At 44.1% G+C, this 24,860-nt stretch overlaps 2 protein-coding genes across 2 annotated transcripts; both read left to right on the top strand.

Moving 5' to 3' along the window:
- Positions 1–684: 684 nt before the first annotated feature.
- Positions 685–5,280, top strand: LOC117056921 (transmembrane protein 238-like). Its single transcript, XM_033167616.1, has 2 exons — positions 685–1,256; positions 4,227–5,280. The coding sequence occupies exon 1, from the start codon at positions 765–767 to the stop codon at positions 1,182–1,184; it is 420 nt and encodes a 139-aa protein (XP_033023507.1). The 5' UTR covers positions 685–764; the 3' UTR covers positions 1,185–1,256; positions 4,227–5,280.
- Positions 5,281–8,098: 2,818 nt separating this feature from the next.
- Positions 8,099–24,139, top strand: RRN3 (RRN3 homolog, RNA polymerase I transcription factor). Its single transcript, XM_033167099.1, has 18 exons — positions 8,099–8,289; positions 10,405–10,507; positions 10,909–10,965; positions 12,603–12,692; positions 12,786–12,915; positions 13,046–13,102; positions 13,989–14,052; positions 14,959–15,028; positions 15,563–15,661; positions 16,802–16,882; positions 17,826–17,943; positions 19,067–19,197; positions 19,679–19,809; positions 21,319–21,503; positions 22,143–22,251; positions 22,665–22,817; positions 23,527–23,614; positions 23,774–24,139. The coding sequence occupies exons 2-18, from the start codon at positions 10,415–10,417 to the stop codon at positions 23,915–23,917; spliced, it is 1,800 nt and encodes a 599-aa protein (XP_033022990.1). The 5' UTR covers positions 8,099–8,289; positions 10,405–10,414; the 3' UTR covers positions 23,918–24,139.
- Positions 24,140–24,860: the final 721 nt, after the last annotated feature.

Raw genomic sequence — 24,860 nt, forward strand, 5'->3', positions numbered from 1 at the left:
ATATGCATAGATTTACCTTCCCTGGTAATATAAGGATTATCTCACTTCTTTTTCAAAGCACGAGGTTATTTACCCACAACAACCCAGTGTAAAGCACTAGCCCTAAAATAAACTGCAAGTCATTCGCAATGATGATATCCGAAACTGGCCAGATACCCAACTCACAGAATCATAGAGTTGGGAGGGTCATCTAGTCCAACCCCCGTGTCATGCTCAATCCCACAACCCTTGAGATCATGAGTCTCATACTCCACCGACTGAGGTGCGTTTTACACAAACAGACACGAGTGTGATGCTTTCCCCTTTGGGTTGGAAAGGAAAAGAGATGGGGAACTGCCTGGCGTCTGCCTGAGGCGTCCGCGAGGGGGAGGGACGCGCGCGCCGCCCCAAGGTGCGCGCGACCCCACCCGCCCCGCCTCGCCAGGTGCGAGAAGGAGGGCGTGTCCTCCCCGTGCCTCAGGTAAGGCGGGATTCTCTCCTGCTCGCCCAGCATGGCTGTGGCGCTGGGGAAGGCGCCGCCGCCTCAGGCGGGGAGTTTGGCCCCTACAGGGGCGGCAGGTGTGGCCTCAGGTGCGCGGGGCGGGCCCGCGGCGTTGCAGGTGCTCCAGGTGCCTGGCGCCGTCCCCTCGGACGGGCTGCTTTCGCCTTGGTCCAGCGCATTCCCCTTGCCGAGCGCCACGGAGTCGGACACCTCTCTCCCCGCCGCGTCGGCGACCACGGCATCGCTGGGCGGGGGGCTGGGCCGGTGCCCGGGCGCCTTCTGGATGGCGCTGCTCTTCGACGCGGTGGGCCTGACCATCCTCCTGGTGGGCGTCTTCGTCGACGTCTTCTTCGCCGACCTGCTCATCTACGGCGGCGGCGTGGGCATCTTCATCAGCCTCCTCTGGTGGGTCTTCTGGTACGTGGGCAACCTGGAGGTGCCCGCCGCCGAGCTGCAGGACGACGTGGGGCTCCGGCGCCACTCGATCAAGAAGAAGAAGTTGGCGCCAGCCGGGGCGCCCCAAGGCCACGGCCTGGCCCGGCTGGTCAGGAACCTCAGCATGCGCTTCTCGGGGTCCTTCGCCACCTTCGCCCGGTCCCCCGAGTGCCAGCCGGGCTCCGTCAGGAGGGCTCACTTCTTCAACACCCCGTCGTCGTCGGGGGCCACGACGGTCTCCAGCACGTTGGAGCTGCATGCGGCCTGAGGAGGAGGAGGAAGCAGGCGAGGCGAGGCGAGGACGGACGGCGAGGCCCGGGAGCCAGGCCGGGTCGGCGAGGTGGGTGCCGGGGGATGAAGGAGGACGCGCCGCCCGACGGGCCTGCAGGACCCCACTTGCTCATGGCAGCTGCATCATGATCATTAATAACATCATTATTAGGATAAGTGTGTCTTGCCTCTCCTCCTCCAACTCCCTGCCTTTATTCATTCCTTTATTGCCTTTCCAGCCCCAAGGAGCTCAAAAGTGGGGTGGGTGAGGGCAGCTATTGGTTCCCCCCCCACACACAGCCAGGTAAATAACTAAAAATAATAATACTTGTAACTTGTAGAAGGATTTCCCCCCCCCCACAAGCACTTGGGGTCAAAAGAAAGTAATTTAAAAGCACTGTTGTTGAGACATTTCCGAATCTTCTGGATAGACAGAGGATGATGGCAGGTGGGTGTCCCCCCCCCCCAACATAAATCCTGGCTATGCCCATGTGTATGGTACTCCCGCAGGGTGTCAGGGATGGATTTGTTGCTGTGATTGTGTGCCGCTTTGTAAAGAGGTTTTTTTTCCTCCTGAAAAATGAGTTACAATATTTTACTCAGAGTAGATCAAATGAAATTAATAGATCCAAGTTAGTCACGTCCATTAATGTCAGTGGGTCTTCGAAGAGGAGGAATAACATTGAATACAACCCAGAGTACACCATTGTCCTCGCAACAACCCTGTAAAGTAGGTTAGGCTGAGCACTGCTGCTGTTAGGTAACCTGTTAAGCCAAACCATGGCTTTGCTCTTCCCCAGTCTCTCTGGCTGATACTTGGCTTAGCCTGTTGTCTGAACCAGAGCTCATGGTTAAGCATTCGACTAACCAGGAGCTGTAACCAAGAATAAACCTTGGTTATATGTCAATTGTTTCAAAACAAGGCAGTGACTGGGCCAAGAGTGGTCTGTGAGAGCTTAATGGCTGAGTGGAGGATTTGAACTGGCATCTCCCTAGTCCTAGTTTCGCACACTAACTGTTATACTACACTGGCTCTCAGATTTCAAACAAGGGAAAAATCTGCTTTGGTGCTGCAAACACAGCAGTTTGACTTCACCCCCAGAGGCACACTCCATTGTCTCTCGAGACAGACGGATGCCAGCAAGTATAACTTAGGTCAGTACTTTGTACCTGACTCTGCCTCCTCCCGCTGATGGTTTGATTACTGTACTTGCTTATCTTAAAGATAAGTAATAATTCATAGTTTATTGTGAACATTTATACATTATTTCCTTCAAACCTTAAATATTTAAGTAAAGTTGTAGGGTTTTTCCTCTTTTCTGATCCAAATTGTTTTATTGAAAAGGAAAACAAATGATTTTGGCACTTCCCAATGCTCCTTTTCTGGGAACAATAGCAAATTTTATAACTGTGTTAAATCTTTACAGACTTGTATTTATGTGAGGCAGTTGTTCAAGTGGGAGATACTATATGGATGATCAGTATGCTAGTAACTTCTAACTCAAGCAGCAGTAATGGCTCCAAATTGATGTTGGAGCTTGCTTGGGGCTAAATGACGCTTAGCAAACAAACTGAATCCAGATTTTATTTATTTACTTGGATCAGATGGAAATGTTAATGCTACATAGGGATGGGGGGCACATAGTCAAGGAGATCTACCTCTTCAAGAGTGGAATTGAGTTCTGGAAGGATTAAACTTTCTGTTGGGAGTACTCATTGAACTGAACTTGCTCTGGATACTCTGGCCATGGCGAAGAGTGCTTTTGCCAGGCTTGTCTGGAGCACAGGTACTGCGCCACTCGATTCCTTGGCAACTCCTTGGATCAGTTATTGCAGCATGCGATTTACAAGGCTGCTGTTGAAAATAACTTGGGAAACTGCTACTGGTGTCAGAAGAATGCACTTGATTGGCTTTTAGTGGGTGTAGGACCTAATATTACACCAGTACTCATCAGACTGGTTGACTATAAGCTTCTGGGTACTAGCTGGTTAATTTCTAAATCAGGGAGTGGAAGCTGTCATCTTCCAGGTGTTGGACCCTCCTCCTTCACACACAGCATGGCCAGTGGTTGGGAATGACGAGAGCTGGAGTCCAACAGCATCTGGAGGTGCCATAGGTTCCCCATTTCCTGTGTTTTGAGCTGAGCAAAACGGTTCTGTTCCAAACCCCTCACATTTGTTAGGTTAAATCTGGGGTAGCATGATGCAGAGAGTTCTCTGATGTTTCTGCACCTATGGTGCCTTCTTCATACCTCTTTTTAAGAGGGCAGTCAAGGCTTTATTTCAAAAGACATTTGATTTGTGCAGGGGTTTCTTTGTTTTTAAGTTTGTTTCTTGGTTTTCTTTTTAGAATTGCATCATGGAGATCAGAAGTAGCTTTAGTCAGCATTGGCAATGGTCTAAGGCAGAACACCAGGGTATAACTGAATTCACACAAGATATTACCTTATATTTAGAATTCACATATTTAGAGTGAGGGAAGGAGTGGGTGATTTCCCACTTCTACAACCAGAGTTAATTACATCTGCACCACTCTAAATACAGTATGCAAGTACAATACAGAACACAAACTGATTTTCATCTTACAATTAATTTGATATATATTTTTCCCTGATACTAATGAGCTGAAACTATTGACTTAATGAGTTTTGTGAAAAGTAGTCCTCTAAAAATAGTAGCTTTTTAATCAAAGAACAGTTCTCACTGTTAGATAAGCTCTAAAAGAAAGTGATCAGGTTGAATGGGATTGGATACACACACTAAGATTTGAGATATGGAAGAATTGGCTTACTGATGTTCTAAGAATAGCATCACTATTAGTATTATAAGAAATACTTAAGTTACAAGGAATGGTAAAAATGTATAATACATTGATCTGAGTCTGACTCTGTAATCAGTCTTAATTAAGATACTTTGGAGACTATTCAGGGCATATTTTGTTGATTCCATAATTGTTTTTCTTGGTAGGAAATATTTTCCCATATTTTCAAAAAGGCTGATACTTAAAAATTTTATTTACATCGTTTGTTTTTCCTTTCAGGAATTATCAAGGACTGTTACTTACTATTACTGTGAGTTATGATGAAAAACAAATGTGAACATTATCTTAGTCACCAGATGCTGGAAAATCTACATAGAACCACCTGTGAACTCTTTGGAATCTGCACTGTGTTATGAAACCACATTTCTGCCAAATATTTATGCTTCAGATTTCTGCTGGAAAACAGCATTGCCTATATCTTAAGCAGTGTAAAAGGATTTATATTCAGTTACTCAACTTAACAATTACTTAGAGACAATAGCACTCCTACTCTTTAAACAAGGGCACTGATCCTCAAACAGTAAATGTGTGCTACTGACTAAAACTTTTACGTGGAAGTATTCACAGGACTAAGATCTTGGAGAAGTAGTTTTGACACCCTGAAAGCTGGGTTTAGAAGTCCTCAAAAGTGCCTTAAACGCATGAAATGTCTTATTTATATGAATGCTCTTAAGATCCATTGGTGAAGGGAGCTTTATGAATGATTGTTGAAGTGGATTGGATCCCAAGACTTAAGTTGTCTGAACTTGGGTCGTTGTTTGAACCTGGGTCTCTTTGATCAATGGGTGATATCCAACTAAGGTATACTCAGAGTAGAACCATTGAAATCAATGGGCAAGTGGTTTAAGTCCATTGATTTCAGTGGGTCTGCTCTGAATATGACTGACATTGGATCTACCCAATGGGACTTGTCTTACTGCTTTTCAGTGGGACCTAAGTTGGGCGAACTTAAGTTTGGATCCATCCTGGTCATTTTGTGGATTTTTATACTGTAAAATGTACTGAATGAAATGTCCAGTCTTCCAAATTCTCAGGTCCCCCTCCCTTTTTTATTGGCTTGGAATTAGAAATGTTGCATGTTAGAGGAAAAACAGAAATGCACTAGATTCTACTACAATGTGAAATAGGTGAAACTTGGCCATTGATTTTTTAAAATAATAATAATAATAATAATTCAGGAAATGTTTCTAAAGAATGCTGGTATGACAAAGGCAACTGGCAGGTCTACTGTTTGTACCTACCTCATTAAATAAAGTTTTGCCATCTTGATTCAGTACTGCTACTGGCCAAATTGTTGTTAATAAAAATGGTTGTCTGTCTTTGTGATTCTGCTTTACATTTGAATTGATAGAATGAAGGAACGGGTAGAGATTATTTTAAACAAACAGAAAAATAGATATTGTGTAAAAGAAGAATCTGGCGTTCCATTACTAAAATATATTTTACTAGCTTTTTAGGTTTCCCTTTTCCATCTACTTCTGCTCACTTGCCTGCCCCAGAATCTATTCATAGATTCTGGGGCCACATTCCTAAGTACCACTAACTTACGTGTGCAGAACAGAGATAAAGCATTGCATAACAAATCATTTTCAGAACTTGGGAGCGGGGCATGTTGAGTTTGTGTCTCTGTGTACAAGATTTCATTAGCAGACCTACTGGAAATATGCTTGCTTCATACACACACACACAGAGAGACCTTTTCTTCCTAGGATCAGACATTTGTGGGGGGACTTGCCTTTTTAGTTTGAGAAGGTGGATTTGTACAGTCTCTACCCCACAATCCCCTTCAAGTCATTTCTATCTTTGGCGTGTTTGATGTCATCTATGTCCTTCCAGGTTTCATTTGACCCCTATGCCTGAAAGTCATAGCATGTAGCAATATCTTGGTCTGCCTTCAATGCCTTGCTGTGCAGATGCTCAAATTCAGCACCTATGTGACGCTAAAATTTGGCGGCCCCTGCCTCTCACGCTCCATTCTACAGCATTGTTTGGGTGCCCCCCGAAGTGCAGCGCCCAGTGTGACTGCACCAGTCACGCCACCCTAAAACAGCCTCTGTTCATCTTAACCTCAGCCCACATACTGGGTGCAGTTCAGCAGTGATTTGTCCGTTTGCTTAGTTGTTATTAAAAAAGATGTGTACACTACTAATAGCAGGGAAAAGCACACCATAAACTTAGGGGTGGTGCATCTCTAAGCCCAATGGCTGCATTTCCTAGTAGTCAACATTCCAGGGACCATGTGCTCTTGGTGGGTGAGGCCAGAGGCATAGTCCTCCATCGCACCTAAGAGCAGCAGGCAAACTTAAAGGAGACAAGGTGCACCACATGGCTCATACAACTTTTGTCTTACCTTTGCCCCATAGCATCCACCTGTGGTGGCTGCCTCATTTTGCCTAATGGTAAAGGCAGCCATTGTTCAACCAATGAGTGAAGATTTGAACCTGGGTCTCCTCATTACTGTACAGCACGTTAGCTACTATCTTACAATGGTTTCAGATGAAATTTTATGTGAAGCATGATCAAAATTCCCCTTCGTTTTCATTTGGCTTTGAATAGGGCAGAATGGGACCATGGCCACAGGCACGCCATATATTTACAGCACATGGCTTCCCCCAGAGGAATACTGGCAACAGTAGTTTACCCTCACAGAGCTACAATTACCTGCACCCTTAGCAAACTACCAGTTCCCAGGATTCTTTGAGGGAAGTTGCGCATGGTGTGTATGCAGCCCATGTAAGGGAAATCATTCATGATCATGTCCTTTAAGACAGACAGAAAAAAGAGCCTTTACTTGTGGTTCCTGCCATGTTCAACCCAATACCTAACTGGAAAAACAGACCCCAAAACTTAACAAAAATTAAATTTCCAGCTCCAAAGACTGTACTGTACTGTCATTTTTTTTACAAACTGCAAAACTAATTGTGTATTCAATCCTATGCATACCTGTTCAGAAGTGTGCCCCCTTGAGTTTAAATCGACAAAAAGATCACGTGGAGAGTTACACAGGGAACCATCCATTGGATGTGTGCTGCCACATAGTTCCTAAATAGGCAGGGATGTATTATTAGGCTAAGGATGAAATCCTAGTACTCAGCAGCACTTCCAAGTAGACATACATACGATGCAGAACTGCACTGCGTTTATTTCTATTTAATTATTTCATCTCTACAAGATCACCTTACCCCATGTTAATTGGTGGAATTGGCACTATTACAGGCGCTGCATAATGCCTGTCCCTCATTTGCAAGAACTTGATCGTCTAGTGTGGCAGCGCCTACACTTTGGAACTCCCTGCCTATTGAGATCAAGGAGGCAGCTTCACTATACTCTTTTTCAGTGCTTGCTAAAAGCATTCCTGCTTAGACAAGCCTACTCAGATCATGCTTAGGAAGGTTGTTTTAATCTGATGTAGCATTAAAAAAACAACAACTTTTGTAGGTTTTAAAGTAGGCTTGCGAACCTTTCTTGATCTTACCGTTTTATCTTTTGTAAACTGCTTTGAGTTTTTTTATACAATCAAAGTGCTATATCAATTTTACGGAACAAACGAATCATTCCATTCACATCCCACCTTTCCCTCCCTCCCTCACAGAAGAGCTGCAGGTGGCGAACAACGCTTCTCCCTCCATCTCCGTTTTTTCAAAAAAAAGTACTTTTATTAATTCTTTAAAAATGATTTTTATCATATACATATCGACAGAACTCCACGCGTATAAACCAGAATGTGTTTTTTTTTGGGGGGGGGGGGAGACCAGAACATGTTCCTGCGATTTAGTCCAGAATTTTGCCCCCTCTCCCATTTGAATCCTCACACAACAACAACAACAACAACCCTGTGAGGCAGGTCAAGCGGAGAGCCAACGTCACCCGGCGGGGGATTCGAACCCCGGCCTTAGTCCGCCGGTCTAAACCACCACGGCCTCCGCATTACCGCATTACCAGATGCCGCGGCGCCTACACATTCGACGGAGCCTCTTTCCAGCCGCTCCGGGATGCAGAGCCAGAAGCGCCGATGAGCCTTCGGTCGTGCGGGTGGCCCTTTAAACTGCGGAAGGCCCGCCCCTTCGCCGACCCGGAAATCTTCTCTTGTTTCACTTCCGGGGACGTCAGAGGGAGAGTTTGCGCTGGCTGTGCTGCGTGGGGAAGACTCGCGTCTCTTGGGCTGCGCGCACGAGGAGGATGGAAAGGGAGGAAGCGGCGGCTTCGTGGGCAAAGGAAGAACGGCGGCCCCGCGGGCTGGGCGGCAGGCGGAGGCCTTGAGTCAGGCCTCGGCGAAGCGCAGGTGAGGGTGAGGTGGAGGCTGCGAGGGTGGGATGGAGGTGCGCTGGGGTGGGGGGGGGAAGCGCATTCATTGCATTGTGTTTGTATTCCGCGTTTCCAACAAGCTGCTCGAAATCGTATTCCACGAGCGTGTCCTGTCAGCACGAGGACTTCTGCTGCTCACGCAGTGGGAAGTTCCTCCTGCCCCATAAATCTACTTTTAGGTGGGATTCCCCCTAAGACAGATGGGGGCGTGGGGAGGGATGTCCCAGTGGAAATCCTCACGCCAAATGGGACCTCCGAAGAATCATGGAATTGTTGGAAGGGAGCCTGAGGGTCATCCATCCCAAGTTCCAACCCCTTGCAACTAAAGCATCCATGACAGGTAACCATCCAACATCTGCTTAAGACCCTCCAAGGAAGGAGAAAAAAATAAAAAATAAATAAATAATAATTCCTTCCAGTAGCACCTTAGAGACCAACTAAGTTTATTCTTGGTATGAGCTTTCGTGTGCATGCACACTTCTTCAGATACACTGAAACAGAAGTCACCAGACCCTTATATATAGTGAGAGGGTGGGGAGGGGTATTACTCAGAAGGGTGGTGGGAATGGGTGATTGGCTGATAGGTGTGGAAAACCTGTTGACGACTGTAATTAGTCTTACAGGAAAAAGCAAGGGGTGAGATGGCTAAAAATAGCTATCATGTATAATGAGATAAGAATCCAATGTCTCTATTCAGACCAGGTCTCTCCATGGTTTTAAGTTTGGTAATAAGTTGCAATTCAGCAACTTCTCTTTCCAGTCTATTTCTGAAATTCTTTTGTAATAAGACAGCTACTTTGAGATCTTGTATAGAATGTCATGTCCTGGGAGACTGAAGTGTTCTCCTACTGGTTTCTCTGTCTTGTGATTCCTGATGTTAGATTTATGTCCATTTATCCTTTGGCATAGGGTTTGGCCTGTTTGTACAATATAGAGAGCTGAAGGACACTGTTGGCATTTGATGGCATACACAATGTTGGAAGATGAGCAATTAAATAGTCCTGAGATAGTATGTTTGATGTTGTTGGGGCCAGTAATGGTGTTGTCCGGGTGTATGTGGCAGCAAAGTTGGCATCTGGGTTTATTGTAGGCTCTGGTACCAGTGTCCATGTTAAGTCTGGTTGTTGTATTGTTGTGGGTGAGGAGTTGTTTAAGATTGGGTGGCTGTCTGTAGGCAATGAAAGGTCTCACTATATATAGGCCTAAGGGTCTGGTGACTTCTGTTTCAGTGTATCTGAAGAAGTGTGTATGCACACGAAAGCTCATACCAATAACAAACTTAATTGGTCTCTAAGGTGCTACTGGAAGGATTTTTTTTTAATTTTTAATTTTGTTTCGACTACGGCAGACCAACACGGCTACCTACCTGTAACTAGAACCAAGGAAGGAGAGTCCACCTCCTTCTAAGGGAGTCTGTTCCACTGTCAAATGGCTCTTGCTGTCATAAAGTTATTCCTGATGTTTTCTGCTTTTTTGTAACTTGAATCCTGCCCTCCAGAGCAGGAAAAAACAAGCTTGCTCCATCTTCCATGTGACAGTCCCTTAGATACTGTATTTGAAGATGGCTGTCATATCTACCCTTAGTCTCCTCTTTACCAAGCTAAACCCACCCAATTCCCTCAACTGTTCCTTAAAAGACTTGGCACATGGCTTTTTTAACCATCCTTTTACCAAACCTGCATTTTATCTGCTTGCAACAGCACTGTGGGGTAGGCTAGGCTGTGACGGCAGTGACAGATCTTCACTAACCCTGGGAGCTTAAATGGCCAAGAGGATATGTGGACCTATCCTGACACTCTTTAGCTGTAAACAGGGGAGGGTCATGCACATCACCACCTTGAGATCCTTGGAGGAATAGTTTAATATAAATACAATCAATCAATGCCACATTAATTCTCTTTGGAGGTAAAGTGGGATATCAACATAAGAAATGAATTAAAATTGTAATGCAACACTGGAAGTGTGTCCAGAACCCTTGTTTGCATGGATTTTAACACACACACAAGCCTTCATTCCTTGCTGGTTTCTGTCTCTCACACACACTTTCAAGCACTGGCTTACTGTGTTCATTCATATGTTTTATTCTGCCTAGGACTGCTGACATGTTGGCTGCAGATGAGTTTCTAAGCTCTCCACCAAGGAAAACAGTCAGATTTGGTGGGACGTTGACAGACATCCTTCTAAAATACCAAAAGGTAGTGTGGTTATCTGTCTTATCTTTTGTATTTTCTGACTGTACTGAAAGGTGGGTTTTTTTAAATGAAAAATGCAAGTTTAGCCTTAAGAAATTGTCTTGTAGCTGTATACTCCCACTGTCTCTGGCAGTATCTTAGTTATTTTCACCAAAAGAATTGAAAGGAAAACAAGATATAGTCACTAAATCTGAAAAAAAAGGTTTTGGGGAGCTACAGTAAAGTTATTAACATATGTTGCAAAGAGAGAGAGAAGAGAACCTTTATTAACTGCTTTTATGCTTTGAAACAGTAATATGTTCAATGTGTCTCTTTATTTATTTTCCAATAGGGATCAAATAAGCTTCGATGCAAGGCTGCATGACTTGTTAGGGTACAACTTAATTCTTGTTTTTGTTTTGAAGGGTGAGACAACTGAATTTGATTTGTTGAAGCATCAGCTGTTAGATTCAGACATAAAAGTAAGGATTTTTTTCATCCAAGTATTTCAGTGTTCTGCATGACTTCTTAAATGTAAGAAAAAAATGAACCAGAATGAATTGTTGCAGTTTTGTGTACCATTTATGATTATAACTAGGAAAATCGGTAACAGATCTGACCACAGGCATGTGATGCTAGATTTGATTCCAAGGAAGCCTTACAAGCCCAGAGGCTTGGATAAAATCTAAGCTACGTAGGAACTTATGGCTTCCCTCTGTGCCTAGCTTACTCCCACCTTTACCCTTGTAATTGTTCTGGCACTAGAGGAATGGAGGGGGATTGTGCACCATCCTTTTAATGCCTGGCATGCTGCATGTCAGACACAAGGAATGCTGGCTAATGTGGTTTGCTCAATGCTGCTGGCTCCGTATGTTACCCATTGCTCCTTGAATCTTCGTGTTAAAGAGGGAAGGGGCAAAGGAGACCATCTATGCTTCCATTGGCAGAGCAGCAACAAAGATAAGGAATGGGGTTGTTGGGGGCTCATTGAGAGAGGGATCAGGCCTTGTTGTGCTTCCAGTGATATTACTGGAGGCACAACAGGGTCTGAAATATGCACACAGTTGGGTTCAAAAGAACTCAGCTATTTCCCATTTTGGGGGGGAAAATTTTTTTTTAAGAGCTCGGTTCCAAATCCGACTTAGGGGAAATCACCCAGTACCACCAGCAATATGTCTGTTTTGTGACTGATGTGAAGGCAGTGTTGTTGTGTCTGGCTTCCCTGCCCCCTTTGCCAAATCATTCATGTGAACAGAAATTTAACTTTTAAGTATTGCTAAGGTCAACTACCGGTATGTATCTACAAAAAAAGGAAAAGTTCACTCAGTTTTTCATTATAAAATTTACTACATATTCCAGAACCAGTAACAAAACAGCAGCCGAAACCTCAAGATCCGTTGTAAGTCATTAAATGACGAAAAATCACTAACAAGTTAATAAAAGCTCTGGAAAACAGACTTGAGTGTACTTCAGAATCATCACAACTGACAGCATATGGAGGGAGGGGGTTCTGTAATTAAGGAGCCACTGCCCAGTAGGCCCTATCCTTTATCTCCGCAATTGCTTTCATGGGTTCCCAGCAGGTTTTTTCTGGCCCTGCTGGTTGCTGTGTTGCTGCCCTTCCCACCTGGCCTGGCACTGCCCAACAACAGCCCAAGAGGCATCCCACTCCATTCTACCTTTTTTGCAGGAAAGTCTGCCTAGGAGTGCCTCTATCTGGCAGCTGCCATCCTAGCCCACTATTCACTTGCCTTTCCCACGGGAGAGGTGGGGGGGGGAAGGGTTATCCAGAGGTGCCTTGGACACCTTAGCCACACAACTGCTACAGAGTTCCTGACCTTCCTTCCAGCCTTAGAGCTGGGGAGGGGTTAGGATCTCTACACAACTGCATAGATGAACCCTGCACACTCTCCAGCTTCAAACTAAAGAGGAAGACTGGCCACTCATCATGCCAGAGGGTGGCATCACACTCCCAGTAATGAGTGATATGTGGAAGCCTAATAGCCCTTCTGTTGGATTAACTCAGTTTTTTTAAAAAATACCCCCGTTACTAATAGGGTTTTTTTTTACACACCTTATAAAGTTCAGACTATTAAAGAGAAATTGGTTCTGTTTGCAGGATGACCAGATTATAAACTGGCTGGGTGAGTTTCGGTCTTCCGTTACACTCTTGACCAAGGAGTTTGAACAACTAGTCAGCATCTTATTGGTAAGAGTGTGCCATTTCTAATGTTTGCTGTACTTGGTCTTGATTCAGTCTGTGCAACGTGCATTCAAACTTTGTGTATTTGTAACTTTGCAGAGGGTGCAGTGGCTGAAAAGGAGCCAGGCTGTGGTGGAAGAGTATTTGGCTTTCCTGAGCAACTTGGTGTCGGCACAGACAATCTACCTTAGGCCATGTCTTGCAATGATTGTCTCGCACTTTGTACCGCGTGAGTTTAGGTTTTCTTTTCTTCTGCCTTGTATTGTTGACTAGGTGGCCATTTTCATTTTGAACTTAAGTTTGGCAATCAGATTATCACGTGAAGTGTATAATAATAGAATGATGCTGTTTCCACCTAGCTCGAATAACCATACAAGAGAACAACGTGGACATTTCGGATTCAGATGATGACGAAAGTAAGTAGCTATTTCATGTCTAATGGTCAGTTATGTTAGCACAAAATCTTGGAGAGCTGCTGCCAGTCAGTTTAAGCTGACTCAGTATAAGGCAGCTTCCTGTGTTCCATATTATTTCCATTTTACTACACTGATGCTTCTGGGGTTAAGTTTAAGGGTGAAATCTAGTTCTGTCTGATATTTGTGGCTTTCCATTAAATGAAACTTGGAAGTTGCATACAGCAAGAGCTATTGATAGACTTACCTTCCCTGAATTCACCTAATTCGCTTTAAAAGCTATCTAAGCTAGCAGCCATTGCCACTCACCACGGCTGGGTGATATATCAATATATTGTGCAAAACTGGATTGAAGTCCATATCATGATTTTGGTTTCATAATTTTTGACCTGGCGATATATCGCAAATCATGGTGTGTACTGTATGTGTGCTATGCAAAAATCACAATGTGGGGGAAACCGTGAAGCCAGCTAATGCCTCTACATAGCTCCATTTTTATTTCAGACATCTTGATATATCAGTATATTGTGATGTATAGCAGGTGATATATCACAATGATGAAAACCAGTTATCGCCCAGCCCTGCCACTCACATACATTAGATATAAAGTTTAAACCAGGCATAGGCAAACTCGGCCCTCCAGATGTTTTGGGACTACAGTTCCCATCATCCCTGACCACTGGTCCTGTTAGCTAGGGAAGATGGGAGTTGTAGTCCCAAAACATCTGGAGGGCCGAGTTTGCCTATGCCTGGTTCAAACAATATAATAGCACCAAATCTATCTACCTTAAGTGATTAAGGAAGTGCTCCCATAAAATCTAACAAGAAAATCTATATAAGAAAAATTTCTGGATTAATATACATGCTTGATGATGTTCAATTCTTGCAGATGTTACTGAAGGCTTTGACACTTGCCATAGAGCACTGCAAACAGTTGCAAAATACATCCCTTTGTAAGTACACAGTAGTTGATCTGGTATATCCCCTAAGTTAATTCATAGCCTTTTCTATCTGCTAGCTGAAACACAATCACACATCTTGCATATTCGCTTCAAGTGACAAAGCTACCTAAATTGATAATATTTTGTAGTTCAAAATAGGTCAGTGGTATTAATTGGTATAAATATGTTTAGCAGCCCTCAAATTATGTTTTCCCCTAGATTGGTTCCTCTGTATTACTGTTGTAATCGGTTACAGTATGACGTGTGAAAGCTTGTAAGAAAGAGAAGACTTAATCCTGTGTTTAAGGTGCTACTGAAATATCATCATAATAATTTGTATTTTCAATTAAATTGCTTAATGTATGAAGTGTATTCCCCCCAACATTTCAGTGCATGATTGCAAGTGAACTATCTTGGTAGGGAATAAAGTACTCTTGATTAAACACATGTGTGATTATTCTTCCCTAAGGACAGATCTAGTTCTCCATCTTGAGTTTCCAATGAGCCTTTTAAAAGACTAAAGACTTTGCATGTGTACACTGTGCTGTTGGGGCCTGTTTCTTATTTTTCCTGATAAACTAGATGTAACAGATTAAAATAATTGAATAAATGAAATTAATAATTTAATAAATGGATTAAATTGCAATTGCTCTACTGAGAGATAATATGTGCAAGTTAGCCTAGTAATCTTACTTATAGCATTACTGTATACCTTTCTTAAGTTGAGTAGCCCCCTACTTATGTTAAGAAACCTGTCTCAAACTTGGGTGGAGAACAGTATTGTGAATCGATGCCCGTGCCTCTTTTTTTATATGACTTTCATCATTCAGCTCCTGAAATGTTTCGTTTGCTGAGACTGTTTAATGGGCTGTCCCGTGTCCACACTTATTTTGAAGCTTCTTTACACTTGCATTGCAGGACACCGCAGTTTCTCATGCCGGTGCTCGTTGACAAATTCCCCTTCGTTAACAAATCAGAAAGAACCCTGGTAAGTAAATCAGCCTTGAGTTTAAAATGGGATTTTCCTTTGTGTGTCTGGTGTCAGTGCTGTTGTTAGTGACCCTCTTGAAATAAAAGTAGAAATAAAAGAGCATCCACAGATCTCGATGGTGCAGATACAGGATGAGCATAGGGAACTGTCAGTATTCCTTGTATTTCCATCTCACCAGGGTTTTCTCTGCTTTGGCTCTTTTGCTTTCCTTTGCCTGATTTCCTTTTAACTGAGAATATTGGCAGGGATTGAACCTGGAACCTCTTCCATGCAAAACGCGACCTTTATGTTTGATCCTTCTAGAAACGCTGCCTTACACAATAAAAATATTCCTGACCCAAAACCTATCTTGCCGAAGCTCAAGCAGTATGAAGCTGAAAAACAAAGACCCACCCTGAGAAAATCCAATCTGCAGTGTGTTTAAACTACAAATTGAAGAGGCTTAGTACTCAAATGGTTTTCTATACAAGAAGAACATCTTGTGTATATGTTTTTTGATTTATCATTTTTTGTGGGGGAATTCCATTGCAGCAATGCTACGTGCATAACATGCTACGAATCAGCGGATATATCCCAACTCTGAGGCGTGACATCCTGGAGCTGGTTATTGAAAGGGCATTAAAGATCGATGTAAGTATAGAGTGTGGTTCACAAAAGACAATTCTTTCACCTTTATTTTCTATTGCATTTCGGAAAAGGAAGGTGTCAGGTTTTCTGGTCATCACATAGTTAACTGTTCAGGAAGTGTTCTGATCCTGGGTGCCTCGCCCACAGCTATACGGGCATTTTCCTTTGTCTGAGAAAAGGGGAGTTTTGGTTTCGCTTTCCCCTGGATGCTGTGTTCTGTGCTGTTGCTTTTTGATGTATGAGTGAGAAAGCTGCAGACATGCAGCTCGAGTCTTTAGGATGTTTTTGTGTGTGCTACTACAATAAAGCTCTGTTAGATTAGTAGCACTGGTGTCCAGTCGATTTATTTTAAGACACCACTGGAGGAGCAGACCTAAAGAAGCCATCGTACCCTGTGCTAACACTGCTACTGAAGACAGTTTTTAAACGCGCAGCCTGAGAGAGGAGCGTGACTGGGAGGCCATTAGATGTCGGGAAGGATCGTAAAGCTGATTGATTACAGCTCCGGGCAGCAGCACTACTTGGGTCAAAGGTTTTATGACCCAAATACTTCAAGAGAAGGCATAGGCAAACTGGGCCCTCCAGATGTTTTGGGACTACAATTCCCATCATCCCTGACCACTGGTCCTGTTAGCTAGGGATGATGGGAGTTGTAGTCCCAAAACATCTGGAGGGCCCTGTTTGCCTATGCCTGGTCCATACCATCTGCAGGTCAGTGTTTATAGAAAAGTGGACAAAAGTTATGGTTGTATAGATGGTTTTATTAGACTGGCTTTAATTGATAGCCTGCTTTTGCCCTTTTCCTGGGTGGGAAAGTAAATTATAGGGGTTTTGTCCAAAGTTAGCACTGCATGCACTTGAGATTCCTGCATCGCAGGGGTTTGGACTAGATGACCCTCAGGGTCCCTTCCAACTACAATTCTATGATTCTTTGAAGGTTCCATCAGCGCGAGGATTTCTGCTTGCACAATGGAAAATTCCTCCCTGAGCGTGCAAGATATAAATGTGACATTAGGTAGTATTTCGATCAAGCCTTTTCAGCTGCAGGCGGGATATCTAAGTTTTAAGGATTGTTGTGCACCTTCATTTGCATTTGTATCAAATGCCTTTAGAAATGTTCAGTATCCTTACTCCTTACAACAGGTGAGCGCTCCAAGAAAAGAGATTGAGGCTGCTGAAGAGGTTGAGAGCGAAGGAGCTGCTGAAGAAGGACTCTTTGACATGGCAAGTGTACTTATTGAGCAGTGCAATAGGTCACACCCGAGCCATACGTGCAAAGCACATGGTTTCCCTCAAAGAATCCTGGGAACTGTAGTTTACCTCCTCACTGAGCTACAATTCCCAGCACCCTTAGCAAACTATGGATCCCAGGATTCTTTGGGGGAATCCATGTTCTTGATAATACAAATAATACATGATAATACAAATATTAGTAAGAATATTATATAATGCAACACATCCTATTATATAAGCCTTTCAGTATTCCTACAATATCTTGATAACGAAAGCTTTGACATCACAGTTATTTTTTGTAGCACTTTCAAAAATATAGGTTGAATGTCAGTCTACTTTTAATAAATGTTCAAATTATCTCTTAAAAAAAATCTCAATATCAAATATTTAAATATTTGCTTATATTTCCTTTATAGCAGGAAACAATATGACCCTGAATATGTTATACCTATTTTCATACATAGAGAGAGCTGTGTGCTTGTGTGCATATTTGATTGCTGGATTCCATTTACCAGTTTTCTCACAATTTTATATGGCTGTACCATCCTTGTTAACTTTATAAATTCCAGCTTTCCCTATATATTTTTAATTAATTCCCCCCCCCCTCTCAGAACCTGGCTCTGCTTCCATGGTTTAGCAAATAATATCCTTGCTGTAGTTAATATATATAACATCTGTTTTTGGTGTTTTCTGAAATTCTCACTACTTTGTGTATAATTTAAATGAAGACACAATAATGGCTCTGCATTTGCCTGAATTATTCTCATTAGCGAGAAAAATAAACCTCCCTTCTGAACAGAAGGCATCCTGTTTTACTTCCCCCTTAATGTTGGTGATAATGATGTACATTTGATACATAAGCTTCTCCACAATGGTGACTTTCCAGACGTTACCAGAGTTCAGTACTCTTTATTCAGTACTTTTATTTTAATAGGATGAAGATGGAGAAAACCCGGAGAAGAATGAGGTGATGGCTCACCCAGTTGCAGAACGCCTAGACATCCTGATGATGGTCTTGTTTTCATACGTTAAAGATATCTGCCATGTAAACGGTAATTTACCCCTGCACAATGTGCTTAAATTATTTCTTTGAGATTGATAGTGAGGAGGCAGCAGAGATGATAGAAATACTCTGTGGGACCACCTAGCAGCAGATTCCTGAATATAGAGCTGCAGGCTTAAAGTGGATAAGAGGAAGGAAGACAGGCCTGTGTGTAGATGTTTGTATTAAGGGCAGGAGAAAGTTATGCCAGATGAGATTAGCCATGTGGAGTTTTATCAGTGCCTTTTTAGGCAAAATATTTGCCAGGGGATTGTCCCAGGCTCAGCGCAGGGTGGTGGAAGGGCTCTTGGGATGCTACAGAGAGCCTCAGTCCCACCTGACCAGTAACACTTCCTCTTCCAGCAGGGGAGACAGCGATGTCTCCAGTAGGGAGGGGGAGGCAGCCCAGGGAACTGAGAGTCAGGGCTCTGGGGATATTGGAGACCCTGCACTCCCCTCATGCAGAGGGAGAGGAGAGAGACACCTTATTGCCATTGCCCCAAATGCGTAGAGGGGTGAAACGAAAAGAGGGGAGGTGGGGATTTCGTATACCAAAGCTCTTATGTTGGGGTCAGAACCGGAAGGGGCCACTCCCGGATTCTGCAGATGGTTGATACAGACATGAACTTTTAGGCTCTGCACTGTACATAATATGCACAATAAAACTACTAAAGGAACGACTGGAGTTTTGCCTGGTTACTCATGAGCAACCATCCAAGGACCTTACAATATTTAAATATTTTTAGAGCTGATTGCCACTCTTAGTGACATTGACAAAATCAAACACCTGCTGTCTAACCTGGCTAAGTCTGTTATGTTCAATACAGCTATGTGTGCTGTGAAACCTTCCCAACTCGGGAAATCCCATGAGACCAGCTTTGCGACCTGATATATGTGCATGTTTTTGTGTATTACATGTGTTTTATTACATATGTTTATATTTACTGTCATTGCTTGCTTGCTTGCTAAAATTGCTTGCTTTTCTTTTGTTTGTTTTTTGGTATAACCTGCATTTGGTTGGCTAATAAAATTTTGAGTTGAAAAACATTACTGTAAACATGAAAATTAGGCATGCTGTTTCTTGGTCTGATGCTGCGGTAACATTTTTGTTTGTTTGTTTATTTTGTTCTCAGGGAAGCTTGATATTGGCAACACTAAGGATTTGTATCGGGATCTGGTGACAGTGTTTGATAAGCTCATTTTGCCGACCCATGGCTCATGTCACGTGCAGTACATCATGTTCTACCTCTCTAGCTTCAGATTGGTGTGTATAGTTAATTGCCTCTCTTGCTGTGCTTTGCTCCCACTTATTGATGTGGGGAGCCATCCCAGATCCCCTAAATGTGGGGGGGGGGGGCTGCAAAGAACTGTAGCCTAGGCCTTGGAGGTTGGAGCTAAAAGCATCCGCATTCTTCTTGGTGAGCAAGATCTGAGTAAGGACACTACTTCCAACATATGCAGGCATGTTGATTGCTTTCACTGCCAAAAAGGTCCCCGTTTGCTGGGTATATCCCTGAAGTCAGGGTGGGGATCTCTATGGACTTTCAGATGTTACCGGACTCACATCTCCCATCATCCCTGATCATTGGACATGCTGGCTGTGACTGATGGGAGTTGGAGCCCATCTGGAGGGCTACATGTTCCTCACCCCTACTCCCAGAAATAATTGATGCCTGCAAATAAGAGTCCATAGATTTAGTTTCCACGGCATTTGATGTCTTGCCACATGTGACTCTGTCTTACAGGGAATTGCAGAAGCCTTTGTGGAGCATCTTTGGAAAATGCTTCGTAATCCAAATACTCCAGCCGTGATCAGGCAGGCTGCTGCCAACTACACCGGCAGCTTTTTGGCACGGGCAAAGTTTGTTCCGGTGATGTAAGTAGCCTACCAACTTCCTTTTGGTAGTTACCAATCTGCTGTGCAAGGCTAGATATGTGGAATCCAGGAGTGCAGTGGAGGAGCTCATGCGATGGAGACTCAGCTGTCATGGGAAGCTGCCTTACGCTGTCAGACCAATGGTCCATTTGGCTCAGTATTGTTTATTCTGACTGGCAGCAGCTCTCTAGGGTTTGGGGCAGGGAACATTCCCAGCCTGACCTGGAGATGCCAGGGATTGAATCTGGGATCTTCTTCATGCAAAGCAGATGCTCTACTACTGAGCTTACATATCTTTCCCAAGGACTAGCTTATCCTGGACTGCTAAGTGTTTCCCATTTTTTGGTGTCCCAGCCCCATTCTGCCATGCAGGTAGCTGCCTGGGGCAGTAGAATGCAAAGGATGGAAGATGGAGTGTCCCAGAACATCCCGAGAGCCACAGGTTACCTACCCGTAATCTAAGTCTCGAATAGCATTATAGGTAGAGTGGTCTCCATAACCAAGCTTCTTTTCTGGCATCTGGTGGTTAAGACTCTGGTGTCCAGAACCACACAAGAAGTTTTGTCTTAAGCCCTTCTTCAAGTCAGCCCTTGCTCTGACCTGTCTGTGCAAAAACATAAGAGAAGTCCTTCTGCATCAGGCCAAATGCCATCTAGCTCAGCATCCTGTTCTCGCTTTGCTCAACCTGTGGGAAGACCCCAGGCGGGACCTGAGCACGACAGCACACCCCCCACTTGCGATTCCCAGGAGCTGGTCTTCAGAGGCATATTGCCTGTGTGGCAGTGGAAGGAGAGCATGGCTTGTAGAAATTTAACAGCCTTCTCCTTCTTGAGTATGTGGAATCCTCTTTTAAAGCCGTCCATCACTACCATCTTACAGGATCGAACTCGTTTAATGATGCACTGTGTGAAAGAAATACTTCCTTCCGTTTGCTCTGAATCTTACAACAGCTGAGTTCTGTTATTTATGAAAGAGGAAGAAAACTACTTACAGTGGACGCTCGGGTTGCGAACGTGATCTGTGTGGGAGGCACTTTGCAACCCGCAGCTCCGCATATGCACATGCGCGGGTTGCGATTTAGCACTTCTGCGCATACGCGAGCGCCGAAACCTGTCCGGTACTTCCGGGTTCGGCGCGGTGCGCAACCCGAAGCATCTGTAACCCAAGGTATGACTGTATCTGCTTTCTGCACTTCAGGTGCATCATTGAATACACCTTAAGCCTTCCGTCTTCATCTGGACTCCAGCTACTGCCATTCACCCTTTCTGTTTGCTTCAATTTCCTTATTGCTCTGCTCTGTCGCTGGAGTCCTTTCAGCTGATTTCCAAATACTGGGTTGTTGTTTTTTGGCATGCCCAGATGCATTTTTGGCTTTGTGACAAAGCCTGAACTGCTGACAAGAATGTAGTTGCCTCGTTGCGCCTTGTCCCAAAAGGTAGCTACCGACTCACTTGTGAAATGTGGGACAGCTGCCCTTAATTAGGCTTTTTTGTGTGTGTCCCATTGCAGTACAGTGAAAACCTGCCTGGACTTGCTGGTCAACTGGCTGCACGTGTACATCGACAACCAGGGCACAGGGGCGAAAGCCTGTTGCGACGTCACTCTTCACGGGCCCTTTTATGCCGCCTGCCAGGCTGTGTTCTACGTGGTCATATTTCGTCACAAGCAAATAGTGGACGGAAGCCTAAAGGCAGGTGTGTATATGGGGAAAACACAGCTCAGGCAGAATTTATTTGGCAGTTTAATTGCTGAATGGCTCACAGTGAGAAGCAGCTGCGTGGGTGGGGACTGTTCTCATTGGGCTCATCTTTGGAGTTCTCAGTTGGGGAGCCATGAATAAGTTTACAGAGCAGAACAAATTCTGGGTGGAAGAGCATTTAGAAGATTCCTCTTTTGAACTGGAGTTAATTCAATTGAATTAGGAGGGCCATAGCTCACTGGTAGAGCATCTCCAAGTTGGGCTGAGACCCTGAAGAGCTACTGGCCATCTGTGGAGAATACTGAGTAATGGTCTGCCTTGGCATGAGCTTTCTGTGTTCCTAACTTTCCTTTGACCCACCGGATAACACCCACTCTGTCGGGAGTCTATTTTAGACATTCCCATTCCATGCATTTAAAGCATTAGTAGCATGCATGCTGCATGTTTATCTGCCAGGAAGTCATGCCTTACTGTGCTTCCTTGTTGCATGTGTGCAGCTTTTAGTAAACACTTTTCTCCTGCAGCATTCAAAGCAGCGCTGAGCCTCATACGCATTGTGAAAAATGCATACTGCTTAAACAGAGTTTTCACTTTCCCAAGCACTAAATGTTCTTTGCTTGTTTTGTTTTTGAAGGTTTGGCCTTCCTGCAGAGCTTAAACCTTGAACGCATTGTGATGTGCCAGCTAAACCCCCTGAAGGTCTGCTTGCCTTCCATTGTGAATTTTTTTGCTGCCATTACCAGGTAAGTATCTTTTTTAAAAAGCTCTCTTGAATATTGTTAATTGAATACAGAAATAAAGATGTCAAAATATATTTCTGTTTTCTAATAATAGGCCCTTGCAGGTGTGTGCTCTGCTTGTTCGGACAATGCTTGTAGGTTGGAAGGCCGAATTGTGGCAGTAAATTCAACCCCCCCTGCCCAGCATGTCAGCTGTACAAGCCCTGCTGCCCCCCCCCCCCAGGTGCTCCCAATATATGTAGTTTTAGTCACTCGTTGTGGGAGTGCCTGTACTGGGAGGGGAGAAGCCAGACGTGATTGGGCCCCACCTGAGCCAATAGAAAGGGGCTTAGCTGTTTTTGGTGCGCTTGTTTTTTGTGGTTGCGTATCTCTTCTTAAAAGAGAAACTTCAGCCAGCCATTTTCGCTCTCTTCCAGGAAATACCAAATCGCATTCTGTGACACCATCATCGAGAGGAACAGGCGGCAAGTTTTGCCAGTTGTAAGAAGCAGCTGTGGGGGTGACTCTGTTGAGACTTGCACAAACCCCCTTGACAGCTATTTCCCGTTTGACCCTTATATTCTCAAAAGGTATCTAATTCCAGACATCAGCGAACCTTCTTTTACTTACTATGGAAAGAGCCTGTTTGGCAGTTCCAAGCAAAGCACTCCTTATTGTTTTCAGCTCAGGCTTACAGGCTGTATTTTGCTTTTCATTTCCCATTACAAGTTCCTGATGGAGTAGTGTTTGTGGCAACCTGGGTGGGGAGGAACTGTGTCATGTCAATCTTGTGCAGCTGTGTCCAGCTGGATACTTTGGTACAGCACCGGCATAGGATGGGGTGGGGGGTCCTTGCTCAGTACCAATTGCACTGTTTGTGGGGTTCTCATTTCCTCTTGGTGCTTGTTCAATATTTTACTTTTCAAACCCCTGAGCTTGTTGATGACTCCCCCTCTTGTTCATACGTAGTGTTGTTTTGGCTGCTCAAACAGAGTTTGCTATTGGCATGTAGGATGGTTTCATTATTAACATTTCCATGTCCTTTTAAGCCAGAGGGGAGGGTAAGCCTAGAAAACATTGGCGTGGCCCCCTGGCCTCAGAGCTAGGCAATTGGGGGAAGACTATTTCCTGTATAGAATGGCCATCAAAACTGACTTCGCCCTATTGCGGTGGGGGGAACTAACCCATTGAAGGACAGCTTCTTCCACTGTAGGGGAATCTGGATGGCACTGGAATGGCCTTGTGATAAAGCACATGTATCTACTTTCTTCTGCTCTCCTTATATTATGCCTTTTGCAGATCAAAGAACATAATCAACCCATTATATCAGTTTTGGGAAGAGGAGTGTTCTGAAGACCTCATAGAGGCTACAGACCCCATTAATGAGGTGAGCCATTTTATTCAAACACCACCTTTAGTTCTGATGCGATGCCTTGCCCTGGAGTACGTGTTTTTTGGTCTGGTACAAAACCCTGAGTCTAGATAGCGGAGTGAAAAAACAAATTAAGTGAAAAGTACTTTGATTTCCTTTTTTCTGTATATGCAGTGCAAAGGTGAAGAGGAAGATGACTTTCTGAAAGGCGAAACTCCTCAAAATGATGGCATGGGTGGATTGACACCAGGCTCCTTTGACTCTACACTTCAGAGTTCAGAAAACTGCATAGGGTCACTGCCAGTTCCATCGCTATAGATGCTGCTGTGACCTTCCAAGAGCATATACAAAGTCGCCGGGGCAATCGTTCTGATAGACCCTTTTGTTTGTTTGCACAGTTCCTAAACTGATTTCTTGGAACAATACAGAAAGCAAAACAGAAACAAGTGTGTGGATACTTTAACAATTTCCTTTTTGCTTCTGCATTTTGATTTGCAGTGGCTCATCTAATGTATTAAATATACTAAAGACTATGATTCAGAGAAGTGTGTTGCTAGTTCTTGGATGCCCAGCCAAGCTTTTGACTGTGTCCTGCCCCAGCAGCAAAGAGCTCCATTCCAAGTTTTGGAACTAAGCAGCATTTGCCAAAGCGTGGAAAATATAATATGGAAACTGATGCTTTTTTATACCGAGTCAGACCATCTAGCTCAGTCTTGTCTACACTGAGTGGTAATAGTTTTCCAAGGTTTCTAGCAGTCTTCCCAGCCCAACCTGGAAATACTGAGGGTTGATCCTGCAACCTGTATGCAAGGCTACTGCTCTAGCCCTTTCCAATTAAGAGCCGAAGAAGTTTACACTTCTGTACTTTTTGTTTGCATGTGCAGATAATCCTCAATCCCCAAAATCAGAGCTCCACCGTGTGTGTGTGTCCCCCAGCTGGAACTTGCCAGAACTCAGTTCCGGCACCTCTCAGGTGGGGGCACCATTGCCATTAAAAGAGAACAAGGGAGGCATTTGTGGAGAGTTCTGGCAACTAAGCACTGCCCAGTTATAAATTCACCATGCATTATATGGCAACCATGCATGGTTCCATTTACAACTTTTGTTGATAGGCTGGATCTGGATTGCACATTGTGCTAGGGGTATGTTTCATGTGTAAGGATAGCCGGATGCAAAAGCTATGCACAAAGGCACGTACATAGCACATTGGATCCCAAAACCCCTCCAACTTACTTTTGGGTTCAGGTCCAGGGACCTGTGT

This window comes from Lacerta agilis, chromosome 13 (genome assembly GCF_009819535.1).
Source record: "Lacerta agilis isolate rLacAgi1 chromosome 13, rLacAgi1.pri, whole genome shotgun sequence".
NCBI classification, from domain to species: domain Eukaryota; kingdom Metazoa; phylum Chordata; class Lepidosauria; order Squamata; family Lacertidae; genus Lacerta; species Lacerta agilis.

Excerpts from the sequence above, each read along its gene's own strand:
- LOC117056921 (XM_033167616.1), top strand. The coding sequence starts at position 765 with ATGGCGCTGCTCTTCGACGCGGTGGGCCTGACCATCCTCCTGGTGGGC.
- RRN3 (XM_033167099.1), top strand. The coding sequence starts at position 10,415 with ATGTTGGCTGCAGATGAGTTTCTAAGCTCTCCACCAAGGAAAACAGTC. Across the intron at positions 14,053-14,958 it reads GTTGCAAAATACATCCCTTT|GACACCGCAGTTTCTCATGC; the intron begins GTAAGTACACAG and ends CTTGCATTGCAG. Across the intron at positions 15,662-16,801 it reads AAAGGGCATTAAAGATCGAT|GTGAGCGCTCCAAGAAAAGA; the intron begins GTAAGTATAGAG and ends TCCTTACAACAG.